The 25,109-nt window shown below is 30.9% G+C and overlaps 1 protein-coding gene across 2 annotated transcripts; it reads left to right on the top strand.

The window, feature by feature from the left end:
* Positions 1–7,711: 7,711 nt before the first annotated feature.
* On the top strand, positions 7,712–23,531 carry LOC111677213 (probable serine/threonine-protein kinase clkA). Of its 2 annotated transcripts, XM_023438301.2 has the most exons (4): positions 7,712–8,753; positions 12,729–13,823; positions 16,846–17,752; positions 22,465–23,531. In XM_023438301.2, the coding sequence occupies exons 1-4, from the start codon at positions 8,317–8,319 to the stop codon at positions 22,465–22,467; spliced, it is 2,442 nt and encodes an 813-aa protein (XP_023294069.2). In that variant the 5' UTR covers positions 7,712–8,316; the 3' UTR covers positions 22,468–23,531. The 2 variants fall into 2 exon arrangements, with proteins under 2 accessions (XP_023294069.2, XP_023294068.2); XM_023438300.2 differs by lacking the exon at positions 22,465–23,531 and having other exon boundaries at positions 16,846–18,205.
* Positions 23,532–25,109: the final 1,578 nt, after the last annotated feature.

The raw sequence follows: 25,109 nt of genomic DNA, 5'->3' as shown, positions 1-25,109 counted from the left end.
AGAGTAAACAGCAGTTCTTAGATGTGTTATCTGATATGTTTCAATCATTCTTGCAAATTCTTTCGAAGTAAATTGTTGTCCATTGTCTGAATGGATAACCTCTGGTACACCAAATATATGGAAAACTTGATCTTTTAGAAATCTCACAACATTTGCCGTTGTAGCTTCTTTCATTGCCTTTAAAAATACAAACTTGGTCATATGATCAACTACTATGAAAATATAAGCATTTCCGCTTTTAGATCTTGGATATTTACCAAGAAAATCAATGTAAATCTTTTGAAAAGGTCTATCTGTTGTTACTTGTTTTCCTATTTCCGGTCTCAATATAGTATTTGTGGGTTTCGTTTCCTTACAGGTTGTACAATTTCTTATATAATGTTTGACCTGAGTTACCATATTAGGCCAGTAGTATTTTGTTCTTAAACGTTGCAAGGTTTTGTTGATACCTCCGTGAGCTTTGTCCTCTGGTTCATGAGATTCCCTAATCAGTATGTGTGTTAATGAACTTGGAATCCATAATTTCCACTCAAATTCTTGTAGTTCATAATCAGTTATATTTCTCTTAAATACTAAGTCATTCATTATCTTTATATCCGGCAATTTCTCTTGATTTTTCCTAACAGTATCTAATAAATCTTTGTACTCCTCCGACTCGAATTCTAACGTTTCAAAACCTAATATTTTTCCTCTATCTATTTCTATTGACTCAACCAATCTTGATAACGTATCTGCTACAATGTTCTCAGCTCCCTTACAATGTTCAATTTCAAAATCATAACTTTGTAACTGCAAGGCCCATCTAGCTAACCTTCCATTTAAATCTTTTAGTGACATCAGCCACTTTAAGCTCGCATGGTCTGTTATCACCGTAAAAGGCATCAGTTCAATGTATGGTCTGAATCGTTTAATGGCTAGGACAGCAGCTAAGCATTCCTTTTCGGTAACGCTGTAGTTTTTCTGTGCTTCTATGAGCTTTTGTGAAAAAAATGAAATGGGTTTTTCGTTGCCTAACTCGTCCTTTTGGAACAACACTGCTCCGACCGCATAATCCGAAGCGTCACATTGCACGAAAAATCGCTTATTGAAATTCGGATGTGCTAATACAGGTGCTGTTGTTAACGCAGTTTTCAACTTGTTAAAATTTTCGATTGCCTTTTCTGTCATTTCAAATTTAGTTCCTTTCTTTATGAGGTCAGATAGTGGTGCGGTTAATGAAGAGAAGTCGCGAATAAAGCGTCGGTACCAACCCGCTGTACCTAAGAAACTGCGGATTTCTCTTACGGATTTAGGCAGCGGTATATTTCGAATTGCCTCTATTTTCCTGGGATCTGTTTTCATCATTCCCCCTCCTACAATAAATCCTAAATAATTTAGTTCTTTAAAACAGAATTTTGATTTGCTTAGGCCTATGGTTAGGTTTGCCTTGTTTAAACAATCTGCTACTTTCTCTAACAACTCTAAATGTTTATCAAAGTCTGCTGATATGATCAACAAATCATCTAAATATATGAAAACATTCTGTCTTAACTCTTGCGGTATAACCCTATCCATTAGCCTACACAGTCTTTGCGCCGCGTTGCATAAACCAAATGGCATTACAACATATTGGTATAGTGGTCGGCCTGGAATCGTAAAAGCTGTGTATGTTCTCGATTTCTCTTCCAGTTTGATTTGCCAGAAAGCGAATTTTAAATCGACACTGCTGATGTAAAAGGTCTCGTCAAGTCTACTTAGAATTCCCTCAATGTTTTGTATGGGATAAGCATCCTTGATTGTCCTGTCGTTTAATTTCCTAGCATCTAGACATAGTCGATTTTTTTCTGGTTTTCTAACTAGAGTACATCTATTGCTCCAAGGACTGTTGCTCTCTTCTATAATACCTAATTTCAACATATTATCTACTTCGGCATATATCAATTCCTGAACAGCTGGTGATACCGGATAGTATCTATCCTTGACTGGTGTTGTGTTATCTATAAGCTCAATAGTGTGAATTTCTAGATTAGTTCTACCTAATCCATCTCTCTCAAAAGTTCGAAATTTGTTTACAACATTTACTAACTTATCCTTTTGTTGAGCAGTTAGTTCATGTTGTTCTACATCTTTCAATTCAAGGGGATAATGATCCTTCAATTTATCAAATTGTATTTCCGATAATTGAAACAAATTAGGGGCTATATGGAATTTCGTCCAGAAATCTACACCTAAATAAGCATTCTGAATTAAATTAGGACATAAGTAGAATTCTATTATATTCTTTTTTCCATTATATTCTACCATAACATCAATTTTCCCCAGAACTTGATAGTGTTTTCCACCTGCAGTTTGTATGTTAGAAAAAATTGGTTTTATTGGACTATTTAGCTTGTCTATAATCTTTTCGCAATCTTTTCCAAGCAGACTTATCGAGGCTCCACTGTCCAAGAGACCTTTTACTAATATATTCTCTAATTTTATCTCGGCAAAGGCTCTAGGATCGATATCATAGTTGTTTATATCATCACATTTTCTGACTACATTGCCTATTTCATCACAAAGTGCTTTTTTACTTTTAAATCTTTTCCTAAGTCTTTTGATCCTTTCCAGTTTTGTATTGTCATTTTCCGTATTAAAAATCCTATTTCTAACTTCCATGTATTTTTTTAAACGCTCATCATATGATCCTACTATTCTTCTATTCTTATTTTCCTGTACTACTTTCATATCACTTTTCCTCACTATTATCACTTTCTCATCTTCCATTTTACTCTTTTCAGGTTCACTCACATCACATTGAATGCCTACATTGGCTGTTGTTCGGCTATAGTTTGGGTGGAGCGCGACTCCGCCGCTTTCGTCACACTCCCTATCTTGTTTCCCGAACATTTGGGACAATTAGGAGTAACAACACCTGTTAATCCACATTTATAACAAAATAATGTTCTCTGAACACTGGGACAGTCTGTAAACAAATGACCTGGCAATCTGCAGTTCCAACACAGTATTCTGTCAGTATTGATGTTATTAGTTTTCCTGTAAGTACTGTCAGTTTTATATCTTATTTCCTCCACTGATTCCGTTTCCTTTTCTCTATCGATTCCTATTTCTACTTCCTCTACTTGTCTTCTCTGTGGTACGAACCTGGTTTGTGGAGTATTGAAAGTTTGCTTGCGAAAATAATTCCTTTCAACATCCTTACAAGTATCACGCAGATGTTCCACCGAAAATACTTGGACTGAGTACACGATTTGTGATATACTTTGTTTTACGTTTCGCTTTATTATTCTTATCACCTCATATTCTGGTAATGGATTTTTCAAACGTGCCCTTAGTCTTCGCATAGCTAAGAAATAATCATCTATAGATTCACCTGGATGTTGTTTACGTTCCTCAAAGTCTCTCAAAAGCTCATACTCTGATCTTATAGAGCCATATTGAACTCTGAGTGCCTTCTTTAATTCCTCCCAGGACTCGATGGATCTTTGTTGGACTAGTAACCAGTACCAGTCCTTCGCATCTCCCTTTAAGAGTTTATGGAATTCTCCCTGTACATCTTGCCATGCATAATTATGGTATTTTAGCATATATTCGATGCGAAATATGAAATCATCGATATACAATTTTTCCATATTTCCATCGAAACTAATGTCCCATTTGTCTACGCTGGTTAGATTTCTAATTGGTCTATTATTTGGATAATCATTCGTTGGGGAAACGTTTTCAAGAGGAGTCTCAATGTTTGAATTTGATTCCCTAAAATCTAACCGTCTTTGTGGATGTGGTTGATTCCCCGGCTTCCCCTTTGTAGGTGCCATTTCTATTGTAGATCGTTTTTCAACTTCTTCACTAGCTAACGATTCAACACCGTCGCTTATTCTACTAGTTACGTTCATTTTCTTTATTTCCCTAATCATTTTACCAAAACCTTCTTCCAAGCTTTCCTTTATCTTTAAATCAATTTTGTCTTCGAGTTCTGATCTGTAATCTTTAACATTTTCAGCAATAATTTCACGGATAAGACCAGCATAAACTCTAGGATTATTTCCCGGTGAAAAACCTTTTCGATTTTGAGGAATATTCGGAGGTGGAAAATTGTATGGTCCCGGAGGAACTGACGTTTTTGGAATTGCTCCGGTTTGTTGATTAGGAACTACTGTAGGTGTTTGCGACTGTATATTATCTGATTGGTGAGTTTGTGGTGTTAAAATTGTAGCTGACATATCTATAATGTTTCCTTGTTCCCTAGGTTCCCTATCTGTATTCATTGGTGTTCTCCCTAATGGCATTTTGGAATTCTATTTTCCTTGAAACTTAAAATTTTCTTATAATGGTAACTTTTTTTTAATTGTTATAGAAATAAGTAAATTAAACATATAATAAACAAATACCTACACTTAACAAATTACACTTATTCTATTCATTAAAATCTGAACATAAATAAACGTTACACTTTTTTATGTGACCTACAAACATATAAATGATTTTACAAAACAATAATTACAAGATAAAATACATACATATACTATAATATTTTACAAAACAAAACGTTCACAACACAATAATATTTGACTATAAAACAGTTTACACAAAAAGTAACAGGTACAGTGGTATTCCTGCAGAAAAAAATAAGAGTAATGATGATAGTTGTTGGCTTTTTTTAACGTTTTCCTCTAATTGATGATGTTCTAGTATAAAAATCTATTCCATCTACATGAATCGTAAACACGCAAACTGAACACTTTCATAGAACAGGACAATTTCCGATTCATGTTTCCGGTTTCCGGTTTAATAATAACAAAGCAAATCCATATTTACAACTATATTTATATAATATTCTATAGGATAAACACTAATTTATCTTGATATTATTCCTATTTTCCCAATACAAGATGCAAACTGAATCATAAAAAAAAAACAGGACACTTGTATTCAGACGATAACCTACAAAAAAACGTTTAATTCAAAACACGCAAACTAACTTTTCAAATATTTTTGTTAGGCCGATTTCAAATTAACTTAAATTTTTCTCTATGCCTATTCCTAATAACTGAACATTTCACACGTTTAGCTGTTGTACACGTCCTATTTATGCAACTTAAAATACAGATTCATTTATTTGAAACTGCATTTCCGGTTGTCTACTTTCTGCTTGGGCGCCATTATTGTTATGAGCCTCTTTCTTGATCTGGTGTACTTCGATGCCGCCTCGTCTAGCCCAAACTTTCGGCGTGGGAACCCAACCCGCATCTACAGTACCAAGAGACTGTACCAATAAGAAATACAAGAAAAACAATATAAACAAAACAAAATCCCTAACGAATACCTAACATAAAAAAACTAGTCTCACTAACCCAGAACATCAAACAATTTCACTGTGGATTAGATGTTAAGTCCACATACGTTGCCCTCCCTACCATAGTCATTTCATCCTTGAATGACCCCTACAATAACCAATCCAATAACTTACTAACTCATCACATTCATTTCATCTTCGGCCCACTGTACCTGAAATTATATCATTAGCCACACATATTTATACAAATTCTATTTCACATAACATTTATTGAATAAAACACTTAACCTAAACATAAATAAAACTTAAACATAAATACAAAAATCAAAATGTTTCTCACTATAATCAACTAAAAAAAAAAAAGGTCTTATAGATATTCTTTAAAAGTTAAAATGTCAGTTACTTTTGTAAAAATTATGTTCTGTACGCGTTTCCTTTTAAAATACTAAAATATCAAAACCTTTGGGTTAATTCGAACGGTCTTTTGACCAGATATTAACGTTTAAACAAATCGTATTACGATATTCGCAATGTTTTCTTTAAAATCTTTTTATAAATCTTTCTTATTGATTTTTTTTTTATAAATCACATGCCATTAGAGACAGTGAAAAATAATCATAATAAATATTTAGTATTCTCTTTAATGGAAACTGTAATAGTATTATGACTTTTCAAAATAAAAGATTAATAACTAAAAAAAATACTAATTAATAATTGAAATTAAACTTATTCTAACAGGAAATACAATTTAAACAATGTCACTAACTTATTTTACACAATACAAAAAAAAATACACAATTTGCCTACACAAGGATTACTAAAAGGTGAATTTTGAAGAGTTAAAATTTCCTCTTATTTCTTCTATTTTATTCACTTTACTCTGTTTTATGTCCCTAAAGGAGCTCCCTGAAAGACACCTAAGAGCCTAGTGTTGAGCATTAATTATCTTCTTTGTTTGTTACTTTATATTATACTCTTTTAGTTCTATCCTTTTACAATACACTTCACTGACAAAAACTATAATCCTTAAAAGCTAACTTATCATATCACAAACAAATTTTGTACTAAATCTACCCTACTTAACACTACCCTAATGCCTTTTTTTCTTTATACAGTCAATGTTTTGGGATTTTTTTTTTTTGTGTGGATCCTAATTTCAGGTTCTTGTCCTGGTTTAATGGTTCTAATCAAGGGTTCTCTACGACCCACTTTGTGGAATAGATCCTAGTACAAATTTCCCTCCGTAGATGGCGTATTCAATTTTTTTATATTTACAGGGTCAACAATAATCAGGAAGTTTTATATGAACATTATTACCTTCGGTTTAATTCTTTTAAATTTAAATATTTTTATTCTTATTGGCCCGTAGCAGGATGTTTGGGGAATTCTCGTCGTATTGGTGACGTTTTCACTTTATTGTGTGGCTTCCTAATCCTCTCTGGCACAAATCTATTATAAAAATTTACCTATTTAAATAAATTTGTATTTCCCAGCGTATTCTTCAATTTATACTCACAAATTTCCTCATCAAATTTTAAATTTTAAATAACTAAACACATTCAGGTTCTTCCTATTTTTTAAAATCACTGTTCACTATTCCTTAAATTTTATATTTTCTTAGTTTAACTTTCAATGTTACGTTAGCAAGTTTATCTTGTAGACTGTGCATTAAAAAAAACTTATCATGTCTATTACCTATGTTTTTCCTTAAAATTTAAAACACGAAAAGTAACAGAAAAACATACAAACAAATATCATAATAAAAAAAACATAACATGATTTTTATAATATAGTGGATATTGACACAGTTTGGGTCAATGTACCTATAGCCTTGGCCTTGAAAATTTGTCCTCTATTTAAGAGATAAGTTTCGTTGTTTTTGTAATGTTCATATTTCTCTTCCTTCTCTTATGTATCTTTTGGTAACCCTACCTTCGTAATCATTATTATTATATACGACCCACCCTGTCGTTGATCTCGTCTCACATTTTGACGTTTTAACAATAACAAACATTTAACATAAGATCAAAACAAACAACAAGAATCACATTAACCACATAAAACAAAATTTTAATCAAAATAATACAAATTTAAACAAAAATTACAAAGAATAAATACAATAACTATAACAAATACTAGTGCTTCTAAAAAAATTAAAACGCGACAGCCCAAGATGACAACACACAATCAACAAACAATGTAAACAGAAAATTTTCTGTTCATGGAGCCCATCAACCTCAACATATCGAAACAATTAACTTTTATAATTTTGAATAAAGTTAAAGGAAATATAAATATATTGGCAACCATATAAGCAGTGTTGCTTCGATTAGTATCTGCTTTTTGTATTAATACACAGTTATCGATTTTTGATACGTACAAATTGTTATCGCCGCCTGTTTTTGTCTCTTTTGATTTCTTCTTTCTTGTTTTTTCTTCTTTATGATTTTGCATTCTTCTAACGTTTTTCGGGCAAAATATATTTTTTCCACGAAAAAAAAAAAGATTTTTCTTTGCAAAATTGTAACATTTCTTTTTCAAATTTAAAGTAAAGAACGTAAATAGTTATTAAATGTCTAGTGTTTATTAAGTTTTAAATTGTAATTATAAGTAACTTATAAAAAAGCAAACAACTTTACAAATATCAGGTGCTTAAAAAAAGTCATAAATTTAACAAAAAATTTCACCATAAAACAAAAAAATCGTGTTTAAGACGCATTTCTGTTGTCTCCCTATATACAATTTGTTCGATTTATGTATATTGGACACACACACATTCTTTTTGTTATATTTTTTTTATTAACAAAACGTTTAACTAAAAAGGGAGAAAATAAATAAATTACCACCGAAAAATTAAGCAGACTACAAAAACAAATTCAACAGAAGCAGAAACAGCAGCAATAAAAAATTTTTTAAGCCAACTAAATACATAAGGGAAAGGCGCAATTAGCGAACTGAGCAACAGCCATTGACACGGACAGAGAGACAGACACAAAGGCATAGAGACAACAGACATTGTATCGTCGTCACTTTTTGGCTATATGGCTGCTAATATGATTAGTAACAATAATAATACAAAATCAAAAAATGGTGGTGTTGGTGGTATGGCCAGAGGAGGTCTAATGTCTAACTCTTCCTCTGCTTCAAACATTTCTACTGCCACAGCAGCCAGCTCGGTTAACCTAGTAAATGCAACAACAGGTCGTAATGCTGTTGTATGTGGCAGCAGCAGTGGTGGTGGTAGTGGTATGCCCGTACACCCTGCCAACGACGGTGTAACTAGTCTTAGTGATTTGCGTAGCTATTTGCAACCCATCAATAATACAATGTCCCTGCCGCCTGGTGTTTGTCCCTACGATCACATAATCGAAATGATACGTGGTCTGGATCTACAAGACGATGGCATAACCATGAATCACAAGATCAAATCAATCGAAACAGATTTCTGTAATATTGTACGTGATGAAAATATGTTGTGGTAAGTAGTATCAGCCAACCATCATCGTATCTTTATACATTGTACATACTACATGTATTCTTATCAATCATAACTCATTTCCATTCTACAATAGCAACACCACTGTCTTGTTTGTATTTGTTTGCATGAAAATCAACTTTATTAGTTAGATTAATGTGAAAGAAAGCATCAATTGAGGTTATAATTTTGTACAAAATGAATGTGTTTTTATTTTTATTTTTTTCTTACTACTGCTACTACTCGATATCATCACTACTTCATGATACCTAGTAGTTGTATTTGTATATAGTTAGTATATTAGTACCTTATGCATGTATCTTTATAATGATATGGATAAAGGGTATTAGTATTGTTTTTTTTAATGAGAAAAATCCGTCTAAAATTATAGATAAACATTAGGGTGCAGTGAAATATGTTTATGTAAACAAATTTTAATTCAACTTTACGATAGGTATACGGTAGAATTGTAGTACTTTAACTAGAAGTTACAAATAGGATGCAATAGGCATCTTCAAAAGGGATTAACAATTAAAGAAATTTTTACTCATTGAAGGGGTTATTGACAGATGATATGATTATGTAGGATTACAGAGTCTTATTATCTTCTATGTATTAGATGTATTTGTAGTACTTTAACTAAAACTTACAAATAGGATGCAATAGGCATCTTCAAAAGGGATTCAAATTAAAGAAAATACTACTCATTGTAGTAGTTATAGGCTGATGATAAGATTGTGTAGGTTTATAGAGTCTTATTATTTTCTATGTGCTAGATATCTGGAAAACGGTTCAGACTGCAGAAAATTTTTTAAAAATCGCAATTACTAACAAACCCAGAAATGGATTTTCTCACTCGCAAGATAACGTCATGTTTTTACTGAATCACATAACACAACATCAGCTTTTGTTCCATAGGGAAGAACGTCCAGTTACAGCGAATCTTTTACAACAACAACCTCAGCTCTAAACTTGTCAATAGAACGACATCGCTGTAATTAAAATTTTCCATTTTACAAAAGTATTGTTTGCAAAAAACAGCTGTTCATTGTTTATGTTTTTGAGTGAAAACTTGGCAATACTAACAAAGTTAACTGAGCTTAAATCTAAAACTGAAAAACACAATTATCGGTTAAAGTCCGCCTAAATTTGTTCCGAGTTTAATCTAACAGCAAGTTAAGCCTAGTTTAACTGAGGAGCAAGAAACCCGCTCGAGTCAAACACCACTTCTATTATTCTCAGGGCACACAAACTGTATAAATAAACATACATGACAATTGGTTGTTCCCTTCTTAATAATGATTTCCTAGAATAGAATTCTCTTCAACAACATCCAATAGCGATGTTTCCAAACGTATACTCTAAATCGCACCAAGATGTGACAAGATAAAGAATGTAAATTTTTCATTACCACCCTAATGAACATGACATATATACATACACATATCTATCTATGCAACTATGATTGTATGTTTGTATAGATTATAGCAAATAATTATTGTTATTTTACAGCATATTTAAACCATCGCAGAGATAGATAGCACCACTAACAGAAACAGCCTTAAGTATATGTTCTTTATAAGTTAGTTAGTGTTTAGTAGTAGATGGTTAATTTGTTGCTTTGAAGTGTACTGTAGTTGTTTATATTTCTTTCTTTTTTGTACCTTTAGTCGTAGCAGCAAATTGATTTACTTCATTGTATGTATCTCTTTATTTGCTAATTTATGTTGTTCATGTTGTCCGTTTTTTTTTCTGTTTTGTTGTCGTTTTTGTTTTTCTTGTCAATGTTTTTAATACAATTTAAAATTCAACTACTGTGTGGTCAGCGTTTGGTTTGTCATTAATTTTTTTATAAACTATTTTCTAACTTACGTTGTTATTTTTTTTCCATTGTTGTCATTTACTTTTATTTATTTTTTTTTTGTTTGCAAATTTATTATGTTGTTAAGTTCTTTATATACTTGTATTGTATTTATTTACTTATGCATGTATTTGTATATAATCTGTTTTAGTTGTCTTAGGTTTTCCATTTTTATATACATTAAAGATATTTTTAATTAAATGATTCACTGTTGCGGCTTTTGTATCTTAAATTAATAATAAAAATATTTATGTCACCTTTTTTAAAATAAAAAAATCATTATTATGCGATATTTTACTTAGGATTTTTTAAATTAAATTTTACTTAAGACTATGACTATTGTCGATTGATATTCCCATTAAAAGGCAAAGATTCGAATAACAGAAAAAGTCCTGCAAAAAAAAGTTAGAAACTAAACTTTCAATTTTTCTTTTGCAACGTTGTCAGAAAAAATATTACCGAAAATATTGCAAGACAAAATTTGTAAGTTGACAGTATTATTAGACAATTTCTGCACATTTTACTGACAACGTTGTAAGATCTAACAACCGTGTATACATAGCATTAGTTTAGTCCTTAAAATAGTTAATACTTTAGACGAAAGAAAAATAGACATGAATGTCGAGAGTTTTAACGTGAACACCTGCCTTGACGGTCTTATTTCTTGGTGGTCTTTTTCATCCACTGGGTAGACTAGAGAACGGTGCACCATCGCCCCTTTATCCCTCAATGAAGAACTCAAGTGTCAATTTTTGTACATTGGCTTTGAACGGTCCATGCACAAGCACTTTGCTGAAATGCTCAAACTATCTGATCTCTGAAGTATGAATCCATCAATTAAGCCGAAGACATTGTTCTTAGTCACGGGGACACACTGTGGTAATTCTGATATGAACAGAGAATACTCTGAACATATCTGGACAAGGAAGGAAAATTCAATGCATCATTTGTATATGATACCTTTCATCCATCATCAGACAACCCAGCACACATTTCATTCATACCACACATTCATAAGAGAACAACATACGACACATTCATTATAGGTAGACGTGTAGGGTGAGGCCCGCCGTACCTCACATTCATCCCGTACCATATACAATTAATATCAACTTATTTCCAACGCTTAGTCCTAGAGTCTCTCATCTGTGGGGTATCGGTTGTTTCGGCAACATCACCGAACTTATCCCGAAATATTGACTTTACCTTACATCAATCTTTTAACCGCCAATTACTCTCCCCGCGAATTTGGGTTTAAACCACAGCCACTACGTGGATCCCAAAGGAACCTCAACCAACTGACCAGCCAGGACACTGTCCTGGGGGCAACTAGTCACTCGTAGTACCAGATTATGCCATGCTCTGGTCTGACCTCTTTCAATCTATGCAAGGACTTAGCCAAACAGTAGACTTTAACCAATTTTTTAGTCCCGGCCAGACTAGAGGTATTGGCCACTTCTTTATACCTCGGGATTGCAATAACACCAAGGCGGAGAAAAATAGACAAGTGAATAGTATAGTTTATAAATTAAGGACTATTTTATAAAAGCCCTTAAAAGACTACTCCATCAAAAAAGTCAATAGGCGGGACAATAGTTACCCGAAGTCAAAAGTTTATGGTTAGATTGTTTATTAGACTAGTCAATAATTTTATCAATATTATAATCTACACTAGTAGACTATAAAATTGAATAGACTAGTCCATAGATAATTTCTTAGACCAAACAATAGTCAAGTACACAGAACGATAGAGAGATATCATTCATATCATTTTATTGGAAAAAGTTTTTTATTAAAAACTTTTTAATTCAAAGTTTAAATTTCATACACAGTGTTTTTTATTTACTTTATACAGCTTTTTAATTAAGACTTATTAATACTGTTAAATTAAATTATGACGAATGTATTTTTGTATATTTAACCAACAACTCCCACACTAACAATAACACAATTTTAATAAAAAGAAAGTCATCAAAACATTCATACACAAAATAATATGAAATAAAAAAAATCTTCTTAATTAATTTTGTACCAAAACAATAAATTATCATCAATTACAGTTTTTAACTTTTTAAATTAATATTAATAATTTTAAACTTTTTTCTCTTCTCTTTTAGTGAATCAATGGAATATCTAAATGACAAAGCATTGGAAGACGGTGAAACAGCTTTAAAATTTGCTTTACTCTTTGCATCACATAATTTTGATGTTCTCGCCATGAAGGAGACAAAAGTGCGAACAGCCATGTTAACGCTGTTGCAAAAGAATTTCGTTAATGCTGAAAACTATAGATTGCATGATCGTGAACGTCTTTATAATTCTATAACACTTTTGGGAGAATATTATCATCGTGTACGTTTGGCAGATAATTCGCCCATCAACATATTGGGTGAGTCGTTATTGGGTCTACTCATACGTGAAATTAAGGAGGAAAAGAATGTGAACGATGTAAAATTGGCGAAATTAATATTGTCACAAATAACACTCAATGGTGATTTGATGCGCAATCTGCATAAAACGGAAATATCACAATTACTATATCACATACGAAAGAATCTAATAGAGCAGCCAAATTTGAAGCCAACCGTTAAAGCCATTATGTTAATGACTTTAGATTTATTTTATAGCAATTTTGCAAGTTTAGGGTCACAATTAGAAGTAATGTATACAAAATATTTCATTATGGAGGACGATGACGAGGGTAACAATAATCAAAATTCAAATCAACAAACACCCTCGTCGCAAGCTAATTCTCATCATGCGCAACAGCAACAAAATCAAACCAACAATAGTCCCCAGCATCAACAACAACAACAACCAAATTTTACCTGCCCTTCAACTCAACTACAACAGCAGCAAAATAGTTACGATGAAGTTCCCCTGCCTTCGTCGTCGAATAATACCAGTTATGAAAATGGTGATTCTGGTAATGTTAACGACAACACCGAAGATGATCCCGACAGCTATAAGAAGTGGAGCGAACAAGTTTGTGAGGATTCTTTTGAGGAGTATAACGGTGTCGAAAGTGAATTAAACTTGAGCAGCAGTGGTGGTAATCAAGATCAATTGAACAGAAGCTTTGGTGATGTACGTGATCGTCAGCATTCTTCTAATAGGAGTTATGATAATGACAGCGATAGACAGAGTCGCAACTCAAGACGCTCATTTCAACCCAGACAATCACCAAGACCACTTAAACAAAACTTCAATAGGTAAGTTTATTTTAAGTTTATTTGTAATGTAAGAAAAGTATAAAGTCTTATTTATTTATCTATCTATCACAAATACAATTGTAAATTGTACGAAAGAAATACATGTCATGTTTATATTAAAAACTAATTTTTGGTATATTTTTAATTTTTTTATTTTGGGACAAATATTTCTGGTGATAGCGTCTTTAGTTAGTAAATTATTTTTAATGCTTTTTACATAGTACTATTATTTTTATATTGATTAGCAAAACTTTATTGTTAGAAATTTTGTTAATTTTGGATTTTATTTTTAAATGGAATAATTATGCATATGTAATTTTTTTTGATCGGATCACATTGTTGTTTACATCGAAGTGATGTCTCCAACTTAAAAAACAAAACTTTTCAAAAGAACAAAAACTGTTTATTTCGCTAATTCGTAAAGATTTTTAAATTTCTTCTTTCATTATATTACATTACATATCTTAAAACCTCATAAAAAAATATTTACAAATTTATAACATAAAAATTCAGTACTTTAGTAGCTCTTGACATTGAAAATAACTGCGGAACCTCCACGACATGTTGGTACCTTTTATAACTTATAATCTTTTGAAAAGTGATCAATATCCTAGTCTAGTTTATACTCAAGTCTATAGTCTAATCTAGTCTATAGTATAGCCCATAGTTTAGTCTACAGTCTTTTCTAAAGTCAAATCGGTAGTCTATACACTAGTCTATAGTCTAGACTATAGTCTAGTCTATAGTCTAGTCTATAGTCTAGTTATAGTCTAGTCTATAGTCTAGTCTATAGTCTAGTCTATAGTCTAGTCTATAGTCTAGTCTATAGTCTAGTCTATAGTCTAGTTTATAGTCTAGTCTATAGTTTAGTCTATAGTTTAGTCTATAGTCTAGTCTATAGTCTAGTCTATAGTCTAGTCTATAGTCTAGTCTATAGTCTAGTCTATAGTCTAGTCTATAGTCTAGTCTAGTTTATAGTCTAATCTATAGTCTAGTCTATAGTCTAGTCTATAATCTAGTCTGTAGTCTAGTCTATAGTCTTGTCTATAGTCTTGTCTTTAGTCTAATCTATAGTTTAGTCTTTAGTCCAGTCTGTAGTCTAGTCTATAGTTTAGTCTATGGTATAATATATAGTCTACTCTATAGTTTCTTCTATATTCTAGTCAATAGTCTAGTATATGTATATTCTAGTCTATAGTATAGTCTAGTCTATATTATAGTCTAGTCTATAGTTTAGCCTGTAGTCTAGTCTATAGTATAGTCAATAGTATATTCCATGGTTTAGTCTATAATCTTTTCTAAAGTCAAATCTATAGTCTATACTCTAGTCTATAGTATAGTATATAGTCTATTCTATACACTAATCTATTCTATTGTCTATACTCCGGTCTATAGTCTAGTATATAGTATAGTATAGTCTAGTCTAGTGTATAGTCTGGTCTAGCCTATAAACTAGTCTAAAGTATTGTCTGCAGTCTTGTCTATAGTTAAGTCTACTTTACAGTCTAATCTATAGTGTATTTACTTTTTGTTGAAAGCTAGAACTAATTAGTAATGAAATTAATTTGGAAATTTTGGTGCAACGGTTCTTGAGTTTATGATTTAGATTCAAATGTGTAAAGTCCAATAAAAGATCTTGAAACGTTTCTCAAATAACCATTGGTAAGGTGAGATTCTCATGACTATTAATGGCCTCTAAATCGAGATTACCAATGACATAACATAATATCTATCTAATGTCATAATGTACATCGATATTGTAGTACATCAAAAGATGACAGTATCCATTTATTTTACACCGGCTTCGTTAAATTAAGCTTTAAATACAATTTCGAACTAAATTATTGGCACAGTACGTACTTTAAATACATACTTTAAACTTCATGATATTAAATAGATTTTCAATATAGAAATCTTAATTTTATAGAATGACTAGTTTTCCAGAAAATTTACTTTGTTTCTATCGAGGTATTATTATCGTGTATTTTTAATTAAAATAATTAAAAAAAAGTGTCCAATTTGATTGAACAAAATTATTGGCATACTTCATTATTTTTTGTTTTCAAATACTTTTTTCTTTTACAACACCTTCCTGTCAGTCATTTTGGTATAGAATTTTGGGTGTCCGTGTTCTTCAATTTACTTCAATATACAACTATTAGCACAAATTTTGTATCGAATTGATATGAAGTGGTTAATATAGTAGAACATGATAAACATTAAATGAAAGGGACGTATAGGTTTATGTAAAAAAGAAAAATGAACACTAGAAAAACTAAAAAGAATATAGTTAAAGAGACAGAGAGAGAGATTAATGAAAACTGCTTAAAATGTCTCGCAATTTCGTCATGGAACCTATTATCTAGCTTTTTCAACCTGATATCTGTATTCTCTGTAATTTCCTCGGCATCATCGCATAACCTGAGACGTATGCTTTCAATTATTCAAAGAAAGAGAAACATAATCCACTGAAGCGTGTGTAATCCAAAATTGTTGATTGTCAATGGTGATCTTTTTCTACATCGTTTGGCGGCATTCAGACCTTAAGTTATTAAACGCTTGTTTATGCTAGAACAGCAATTTTCAAAAGTTAATGAATGCTTCCTTTAAACGCAACATGAATCTTTGAATGATATAGTTTTATCTATTATTAAGTTTGCCATGAACATTGTTTAGGGAAATTGAAACTTTTTGTTAATTAATATGCTGAACTTTTGCAACAAATGGAATTCTATAGAAAACTAGTCAGTCACTCCAATAATTTAGTTTGTGACTTCAGTTTAAACACAGAATTTTGAATTTATTTTGGAATATTTTTGGTGAAGGTTGTGTAAAGGCATTGTCAGACATTTAAAATCAAATCGTTTTGAATAACTAACCCTTTCTGTTGGCTGAGATGTGTGGTGTCCCTTTAAAAAGCTATTTATTACACTTTAATTTGCAATTGACTAAACCTTTTTTTGTTTTCCAAATTCTAAATTTTATTTTTTTTGTTTATTTTTATTTTACGATTATTTTCTAGCAATGAACCGTTACAGAATAGTCGCGATTCTCAAAATAGCGGTAATGAAGAACGTGACGAATCAAAACCTTTGCCACGTTGGCGAGCTCCCAGATTTAATCGTGACGATCAAAATAAAGACAATCGATCGCGCAATGCTCAAAGACGTTTTAGTGCCAGTTTTGACGATGATCGTCAAAGTATACGCAGTGATGGTGGCAGTATACGCCTCTACAGCATTAATGATCGCCTGAAACATGCTCAGGAGAAAATTGAACGTTCTGGCAATCAGTCATCGTATACGGGTATAGCGAATTCCAATTGGGATCGACAATCACAACGGGACGATCGCAGTGAACGTTCCTACATGAGCAACTATGAGCGTGGCAATAACCATCGTAGAGGTGGTGGTAGACACTATAATAATAGGCCCACTTACGATAAGCCACCACGTTTTCAGAAGAATAATAAAAATGCTAAAGATAAAAATTCAGATACCTGGAGAAGTTCAAATAGTAATTTACAATATGTGGATGAAAATTCTTCATACAACACAAATGGACCCGAGTCAAATAGTCGCAGCTCCTCAAGAGCACGCACCTTGCCCAGACCGGCCAAGTCTAGAATTGATGGCAACAATCAAAGCAATAACTATAGACGCAGTCAAAGTCCCAACAGTTATCAGCAGCGCGGTGGTGGTGGCAATCATCATCAACATCATAATCAGCATCAAAATAAAAATCGATCACACAAATTCGGTAGCCGTTATAGTAGTCAAAGCAGTTTGGCCAGTGATGCTTCCAGCACTTTAGATCGTCGCCACCATCAAAGAAATCGTTCATTTTCCCGACGTACATCTTCGCAACAGCAACAAGATCTTCCCAATGATATTCAGCATTGGAATGACAAGGATACAAATAGTGAATTGGTACGTAATGCTCGTCAAACTACAGACTATATGAATTATTTATCATCCAAAAAATGAACCTGCTCCTCTATCAAATGTAACAAAAGGATACGTTATATTTTTTAACGTTTTCAGTTTGGAGAGAAAAATTATTTTTTGCCATTTTTTTTCGAAAGAAAAGAAAAAAACTAAAATAATTTTTCCCTCTAAAAGAATATAATTGCTAAACAAATATTTTTTTAACATTTAAGAATGATATCTAAATTTTGAAATAAGTTTATTTTTGTATGTTTTTTTTTTGTCTGGAAAAATTAATATTTATCCTATACATAGAGTGTGTGCGTGTGTGGTGTTAATATGTATGGTTTTAATATCCTTTTCATACTTTATTACATTTTTTTTTAATTTTGTATTTATTTAGTTTTTTTGTTTTTGTTTAACACATTACAGACATTGAAAGGAATGCTATTTATTTAAAAAAAAAAAAACTTCAGAAAACTAATCATTATTTATCTAATTTTCGGGTGTGTTTTTTGTAGCAGATTTTAAAAGTTTGTTATCTATTGTTTTGTGTTAATAGTAAATTGTGTTTAATTAATGTCTGATTAATAATTATTTGTCTATAAATTGTATAAACTTTAATTCTTTATTTCATTATATATGGAAATTCTTTTGTTAATCTTTTAACAAATGAAATCCATTATTTTCTATATTTGATTATGAAGTGTGACTTGCTTCTTTTATTTAAATACTTTCTGATAGCAAGAAACTCTTACTTTTTCGATAATCACAAAAATAAAATGGACTATTTTATACTTTTTATATTAGGGTAAATAAACTCAAGAACTATTGCATCCAAATTTATACAAAAATTTGAGATTAAAGTAATATAGATTAAGATTTTTAGATAAATTGTTATGAAAGTCAAAATATAATGCCTTCTTTGTAAAACGAGAGAAATTAAATCTCTAAACTTTATTATAAATGAGAGAACATAAAAGAGTTGCGGGAGACGTATTTCCTTGTAATCGGCGAATGTAGGATTTCAAAAGAAAGAAGATATAACACGTTCTTAAAACTTAGTAAAACAAAATAACAAATGGGATATATTTGGAAATACATCTGCCGTCGCAACGTGGGGTGTATTTCACTGTTCTATCGATACTACAATGTAATGTGTACCTTTGAGGTATTCCCTGCCACTTTCGATATAAGAAGATTTAAATCAAATGACTACAAACACTACTCCCTATATCCTCCACCCCACAACCTATTTTCTTAGTTCCAACACAATGGTTTGCATAAGTAGGGGTCATCCCCTGAGTGCTGGTCCAATAAAAAAAAGGGAAAATTTCGATTCAATTGAAAAGCAGACAATAAAGTTTTAGAATCTAAATAGTACTTGTTATGTATAAACAAATACTGCACATCAGATGCACTCCAGTTATGTACCTGTTTCTGATGCATACTTTTTTATCGCATTATTTCAGTCCTGCCAAAGTTTAGGTCATTAAGGGCGGGTTTCTTACTACTCAGTTAAACTAGGCTCAACTGCTGTTAGATTAAACTCGAAACAAATTTAGGCGGACTATAACCGATGATTGTGTTTTTCAGTTTTGAATTTAAGTCAATTTATCTGTTAACCCAGTTTGTCGTATTTCTCAGCCACTTTAATCTGATATTCTGGATTCTAGGACTGTGGGAATTAATTTGCTTAATCGTTTCTTTTTTCTTTGTATCTTCATATATTCTGTAATATTTTGGTTATGATCTCTCTTTATGAATCCTTTAACTGCGCCTAAACAGTACTATAAGTATCTTGAGTTGAGCACACTTCAATAGTAATTTGGCAAGTTCCTCCGCATCATCATTACCATACACATTGCAGTGCCACGAAACCCAACCATATAATTTCGTAACAGTTCAGTCGTTTTCTAGATCGCTAGGATCTCTGCTTCATCTACACTACATTCGTCAGATAGTTTAAAAAATCTTTTTATATCAGTATCAGTGATATATAGACACCGACATACGTACGATATTCATCTTGGACCGTTTAAGAAATAACTTCTCACACATCGAATACACGAACAAATCCTCCTAGTTGGACAGTCTTGCCAATCTCATCTTAAAAGCATATATTTTTTTAATATTTCTACATCATTTCTTGTAACTGACTGATGTGTTCTAGGAGAAGTTTTGTGCTTTAATTTAACTTACACTTCAAATTAAATTATCGAAACAGTCCTCGTGAATCGCGAATCAAAAGAGATTTTGGTAAAATCTATAGATTTTCATGTTTACAAAATCATCTATATAAGCCAGCAAAACAATAACAAATAGTGTTTATATAACATTTTAAAGAGGATACATCAGTTTCCTGCCTTTTTTCGAACTGTGTAAATGTTATTTCGGGAAGGTTATGGAACTCTAGCCTTGTCAGTAAGAGATGATTTCATGAAATTTGGATCAAACGTCTTTTCTGGTCTAAGAACGAAGTTAAAATTGGTTCATTATTCCACCTAGCTTTTATACAAACTTTGAAATCCTATATGAACATTTTTACGGATATAAATTTCAGAAAGATCGTTACAATAAAAATTCCCATTAAGGAACAAATTTATTTTTGAGTACTCAGTTAGTTGTCAAACTTTTGTTGAGAATCTTTTGATTTTGTGTGTGAAAAAAATTATATTTCTTTCTCTTTCTTTCCCACGCAAAAATCAAAAGTTTCCCTGTGTGAACCGGCACTTAGTTAATTTTGTTTGCTAGTTTAAGAGCCAATCCTTAAGTGAAGGATTAGGGATTAAATTAAAATTAATCATACAAAGTTGTTTTTGAGTACTCAATTAGTTAATTTTGTTGCCTAGTTCAAGCGCCCAATGGAAGTGATTTAAACTTGAGCAAGAAATGCAAAAGTGTAAACAGCTGATGTAAAAAAAATTAATATAATTTTTTATAAAAATAAACATTAAAATGTTAAATTTATTGATTAGTATAAATTATGGGGACTTCACAATACATTTTTTTGTTTTAAATTTAAGTTTTAATTAATTTTCATATTACATTTACAATTATCTTCCTTTTTTTATAAACATATGTATGTACATTGTTTTGACAACAAACAGTAACGTTTTCTGTTGTTGCAGCACTACGAAGTTTAATCTTGTACTTAAAAACATCAAAGGAGATTAACATCAGAATCAATTTATTTTTACATTGCGGGTATTTTGCATTTCGATCGTAATTACGTTTCTGTAAGTTGTTGAAATGCAGAATACCAAAGTTGTCAAACGGAGAAAATTTCGATTCAAATTGAAATGCAGAATAGGGTCCAATGTAGGAGGATTTGCCTATATTTGACACTTGCCTCTATATTTTTACTTTTTTTTAAATATTAGATATCTGTTATGGATCCCGCATTTTTAGAGTCTATTCATAAAGATGATTAATGATCCTATAATATAAATTAATAATCTTGCCATTTTTTTAAATTCTTTTAAAATTCAATTACTGTTTAGGTGAAAAGATAATTGGTATTAACAATAAAAATATTTAAATAGTTTAATTCTGCTATGCCGATTTTATTGAGTCTTATTAAAATGAAAATCTTGTCGTAATACTGGTTAAGGGAAAAGAGTAATTTAAATTGTTTTCACCAAAAATATCTGCCCTGTACTTAAATTTAAAATATGTAGAAACCTCTTTTGTAGTTAATTTCATTAATATTTCATTAATTCTTTTAATTTGCAATATTATTTTCTTTAAAAATTGTTCCTAATTTGGGCATTTATTTATGCATGATCCTAGTATAAAAAAATGTTTATATATTTTCTTTTCACTTGCACGCTAAACATATTAGTAAATTTACTGCCGGTCCACACTAGGAAACATTTTTTTGGGAAACTTTTGATTTTGCGTTAGAAAGAGAAAGAATATCATTCATCTTTCTCGCGGTACGGAGTTTCTCGGAAACTTGTTTTGTTTTGTTAGACCTGGTTCACACTGGGAAACTTTAGTTGAGAAACTTTTGATTTTGTGCTTGAGAGAAAGAGCTGGTTGATATTTCTATCTTTTTCTCTCACACACAAAAATCAAAAGTTTCCCAAAGAAATTTACTAGTGTGAACCAGGTCTTATTCTTCTCATTAGTACAACAACAAATCAATGCAATTAATACGTAGTTTCTGAAACAAAAGTTTCTATGTGTGGACATTAAGACCTGGTTCATACTAGGAAACTTTTTTGGGAAACTTGATTTTTGTGTGTGTGAGAGAAAGAGAAAGAAATATCAACCATATCTTTCTCTCACACACAAAATCAAAAGTTTCTCAAAAAAAGTTTCCCAGTGTGAACCAGGTCTAAGGAAACTTTAAAACAGAATTAGACCTGGTTCACACTAGGAAACTTTTGATTTTTGTGTGTGAGAGAAATAGAAATAAATATCAATCATCTCTTTCTCTCACACACAAAATCAAAAGTTTCTCAACAAAAGTTTCCCAGTGTGAACCAGGTCTTAAGAAAAAGTTTCTCAACAAAAGTTTCCTAGTGTGGACCGGGTCTTATTAAATCAACATGTATGTACAAAATATTGTAAAAAAGCATGGGTAAGCTAGAGAAGATGTTGTCGTTGTGGTTTTCATACTTATACATACACACATATGAAACACATTGATAAATTAGAATGATTTTTATTAAATTTATTGAAAATATTTCTTTCTTGTTTATTTTTAGTGAATTTTTTGGAAGATAAGGCAAAGATAAAGAATGTATTCCTTTCAATGTCTGCTCTAGTAAAAATTTAACTAAAAACCAATAGATACTCTGTGGTATACAAATTTTATGTGTTAAAAAACAAAACAAAAAAGAAAAAAACAAAAGAAAATGGTATTTGAACATTTTTTTTAAATTAAACAAAAGATCTGAACATTAAAAGCTACAAAGTTAAACATATAAAACATTTAAAAAAATAAACATTTATTATCATTTATAAATTACAAAACTACTAACCATTCAACAACAACCCCTTTATAACCCTTTTCCTTTTACTTAATACTATTTTAGAATTTACAATTATTGTTAACAAATTTGCTTCTTTTTATTTGTTAACTATTTTGATTTGAACACTTATTTTTAGTTTATTTTAATTAAATAAAAAAAATTGTATAAAAAAACTATTTAAAACAAATAATTGGCCATTCTAAATGGTTTGTTGCTAACAGAAATAAAATTACAAATTATATAGTAATATAGATTTAGAAAAATATAACAAAATTTCCGCCGGAGCTCAGGTTTTTAAGAAAACAACAACAACAATTATTTAAATCAGAAATTATAAACTGCCTTTTAGCTCAAACTCAAATTAAAACAAAAAGTAATAAATAAAAATTAACAATTTGTTACAAAAAGTTTTAACCAACCACCTTTAAATTAAATAAATAAATACATAGTTAATTCAGTTGCCATTTTGTTTATTGTTTTTTACAAATTAATAATTATCATATATGTATCCGCCATTTTCTATTCTATGTGTCTAATATCCAATATCCCCATTTACCCCTCTCCGCATAATATATCATTGTATATAGACTTTATGTATGTATGCTCCATTTATCATTATAATTATATTTAATAATATTAATATCTTTTTTTTTTTTTTGTTTTCAATTATGTTTTATTTTTTTACTTAAATTTTATTGTTTAATAAATAAGACAAAACATGTTTCTTTCTTCTTTGTATGTTTATTAAGATTGTTTAAAAATAAAACATGATTATTTTAAATAAATGTATTTTAATTTTATTTTCACTTTTTGTTTAATTTCTTTAAGTTAATTTTCTATTTTCTTCATATTTTATCACAAAAAAAAATAACTGAAAAAAATACTTAAAAATGTATTACATTTTAAATTATCACATTGTTATAAGGAAAATAAATAACAAAAAAAATATATATAAAAAAATAAAGTAATAAAACAAAATCCATTAATAGTTTTTAAGAGATTTATTAAAACAAAAAATAATTAAGTTTAAAACAAATGTTAAAAACAAATAAATTTATAATTAGAACATAAAAAACCATGATTGATATTTATACATTTTTGACCTGGCTTTGTCAGTTATGGACCGTTCGGGAAAATTGAATTGCATATACATTAGCATATTCATGAGTTATTTACGAATATTGGGCCTGTTCGGAAATGCATCACTACGCTGCATTTGATTAGCAGCACGTTCGAAAATGTATCACTTTACAACACTGTTTTTAAATTTATCACTTTACAACACTGCAAATGTAGTGTGTTTAAAATACATCACTGTAACATTTGATGTGCAAACGGGCGGCAAACACGCACCAAGAAAAAGGCTGATGCATTAAATGAGTAATTAAATTTTAATTAATTTGTTTTATTATTTGTATATATATCGCCTAAGGACGAAGACTATTGAAAATGGTTAAAATCGGTCAATTATTTCACCTAAAGTCTTGATGACCTTGCTAAATTACATAAAGACCGGGCCTCATTTGACCCTAACTCCCATACAAAATCCCCTTCAGAAAATTACTTGAATGTCCAAAATTAATTTAAAAAGACAAATATCTCGATGTAAATATAAATATATTCACAATATTTTATCGGGATTGGTCCATATTTTCCCCTAGCGCCCATATAAAGCCTCTTTGAGAAAATTAGGTTTTCATCAACCAATTGCTTAAATGCATCGGAACAATGAAGATAAATGCTTTATTATGAAAAATAAATCACATTTAATATTCATACGCCCGACTATACTTTCTTATTTGTTTATATTTATTAATTTAGTTTATTGCATAATTTAATTTCGTTTTTATTATCATCCCCCCATTTGTCATTACTATAGACTAATTTCCGAATATTTCAAAAAAACCACCAACCAATCCTGGTACAGTAGACTGGATTGTAGGGTTTCTAGGACACTATGACCGAAGTTAAATCCAAAAGCAACCAGAATGCTATTAGGATTGGACAGGAAGAGTACAAGGATTTTAGTAGGGGTAATAACCGGACACTGCTCAATTGGAGCCTTTAGGGGTAATGAGGTCTGTAACACACAGGATTTTTGCAGGTTGTGTGAGGACGAAGAGGAACTGGAGACAGTAGAGCATATTTTATGCCACTGTCCCAGATTACAGAGTCTGAGACTGAAATGGCTAGGTAAAAGATTCCACGATGAACTAGGGGATGTAGCAGGGTGTAACCTAGGCGACATTATGGGCTTCATTAGGGGAACTTTTTGGATTTTCAGTTAATAGACAATTAAGGATTTCCCTTCCATGACCACTTCTTTTTCCTGTTCTCTTATTGGAGGGAAAATCTCACTCTTCTCATCTCTCCTTTTT

This window comes from Lucilia cuprina, chromosome 6, assembly GCF_022045245.1.
Source record: "Lucilia cuprina isolate Lc7/37 chromosome 6, ASM2204524v1, whole genome shotgun sequence".
Lineage (NCBI taxonomy): Eukaryota > Metazoa > Arthropoda > Insecta > Diptera > Calliphoridae > Lucilia > Lucilia cuprina.
This window is presented reverse-complemented; position numbering and strand designations above follow the sequence as displayed.

What these genes read in the sequence shown, in the direction of transcription:
- LOC111677213 (XM_023438300.2), top strand. Translation starts at nt 8,317, where the DNA reads ATGGCTGCTAATATGATTAGTAACAATAATAATACAAAATCAAAAAAT. An exon ending in CGTGATGAAAATATGTTGTG is followed by an intron (nt 8,754 to 12,728) that starts GTAAGTAGTATC and finishes CTTCTCTTTTAG; the next exon opens with TGAATCAATGGAATATCTAA. An exon ending in CTTAAACAAAACTTCAATAG is followed by an intron (nt 13,824 to 16,845) that starts GTAAGTTTATTT and finishes ATTATTTTCTAG; the next exon opens with CAATGAACCGTTACAGAATA.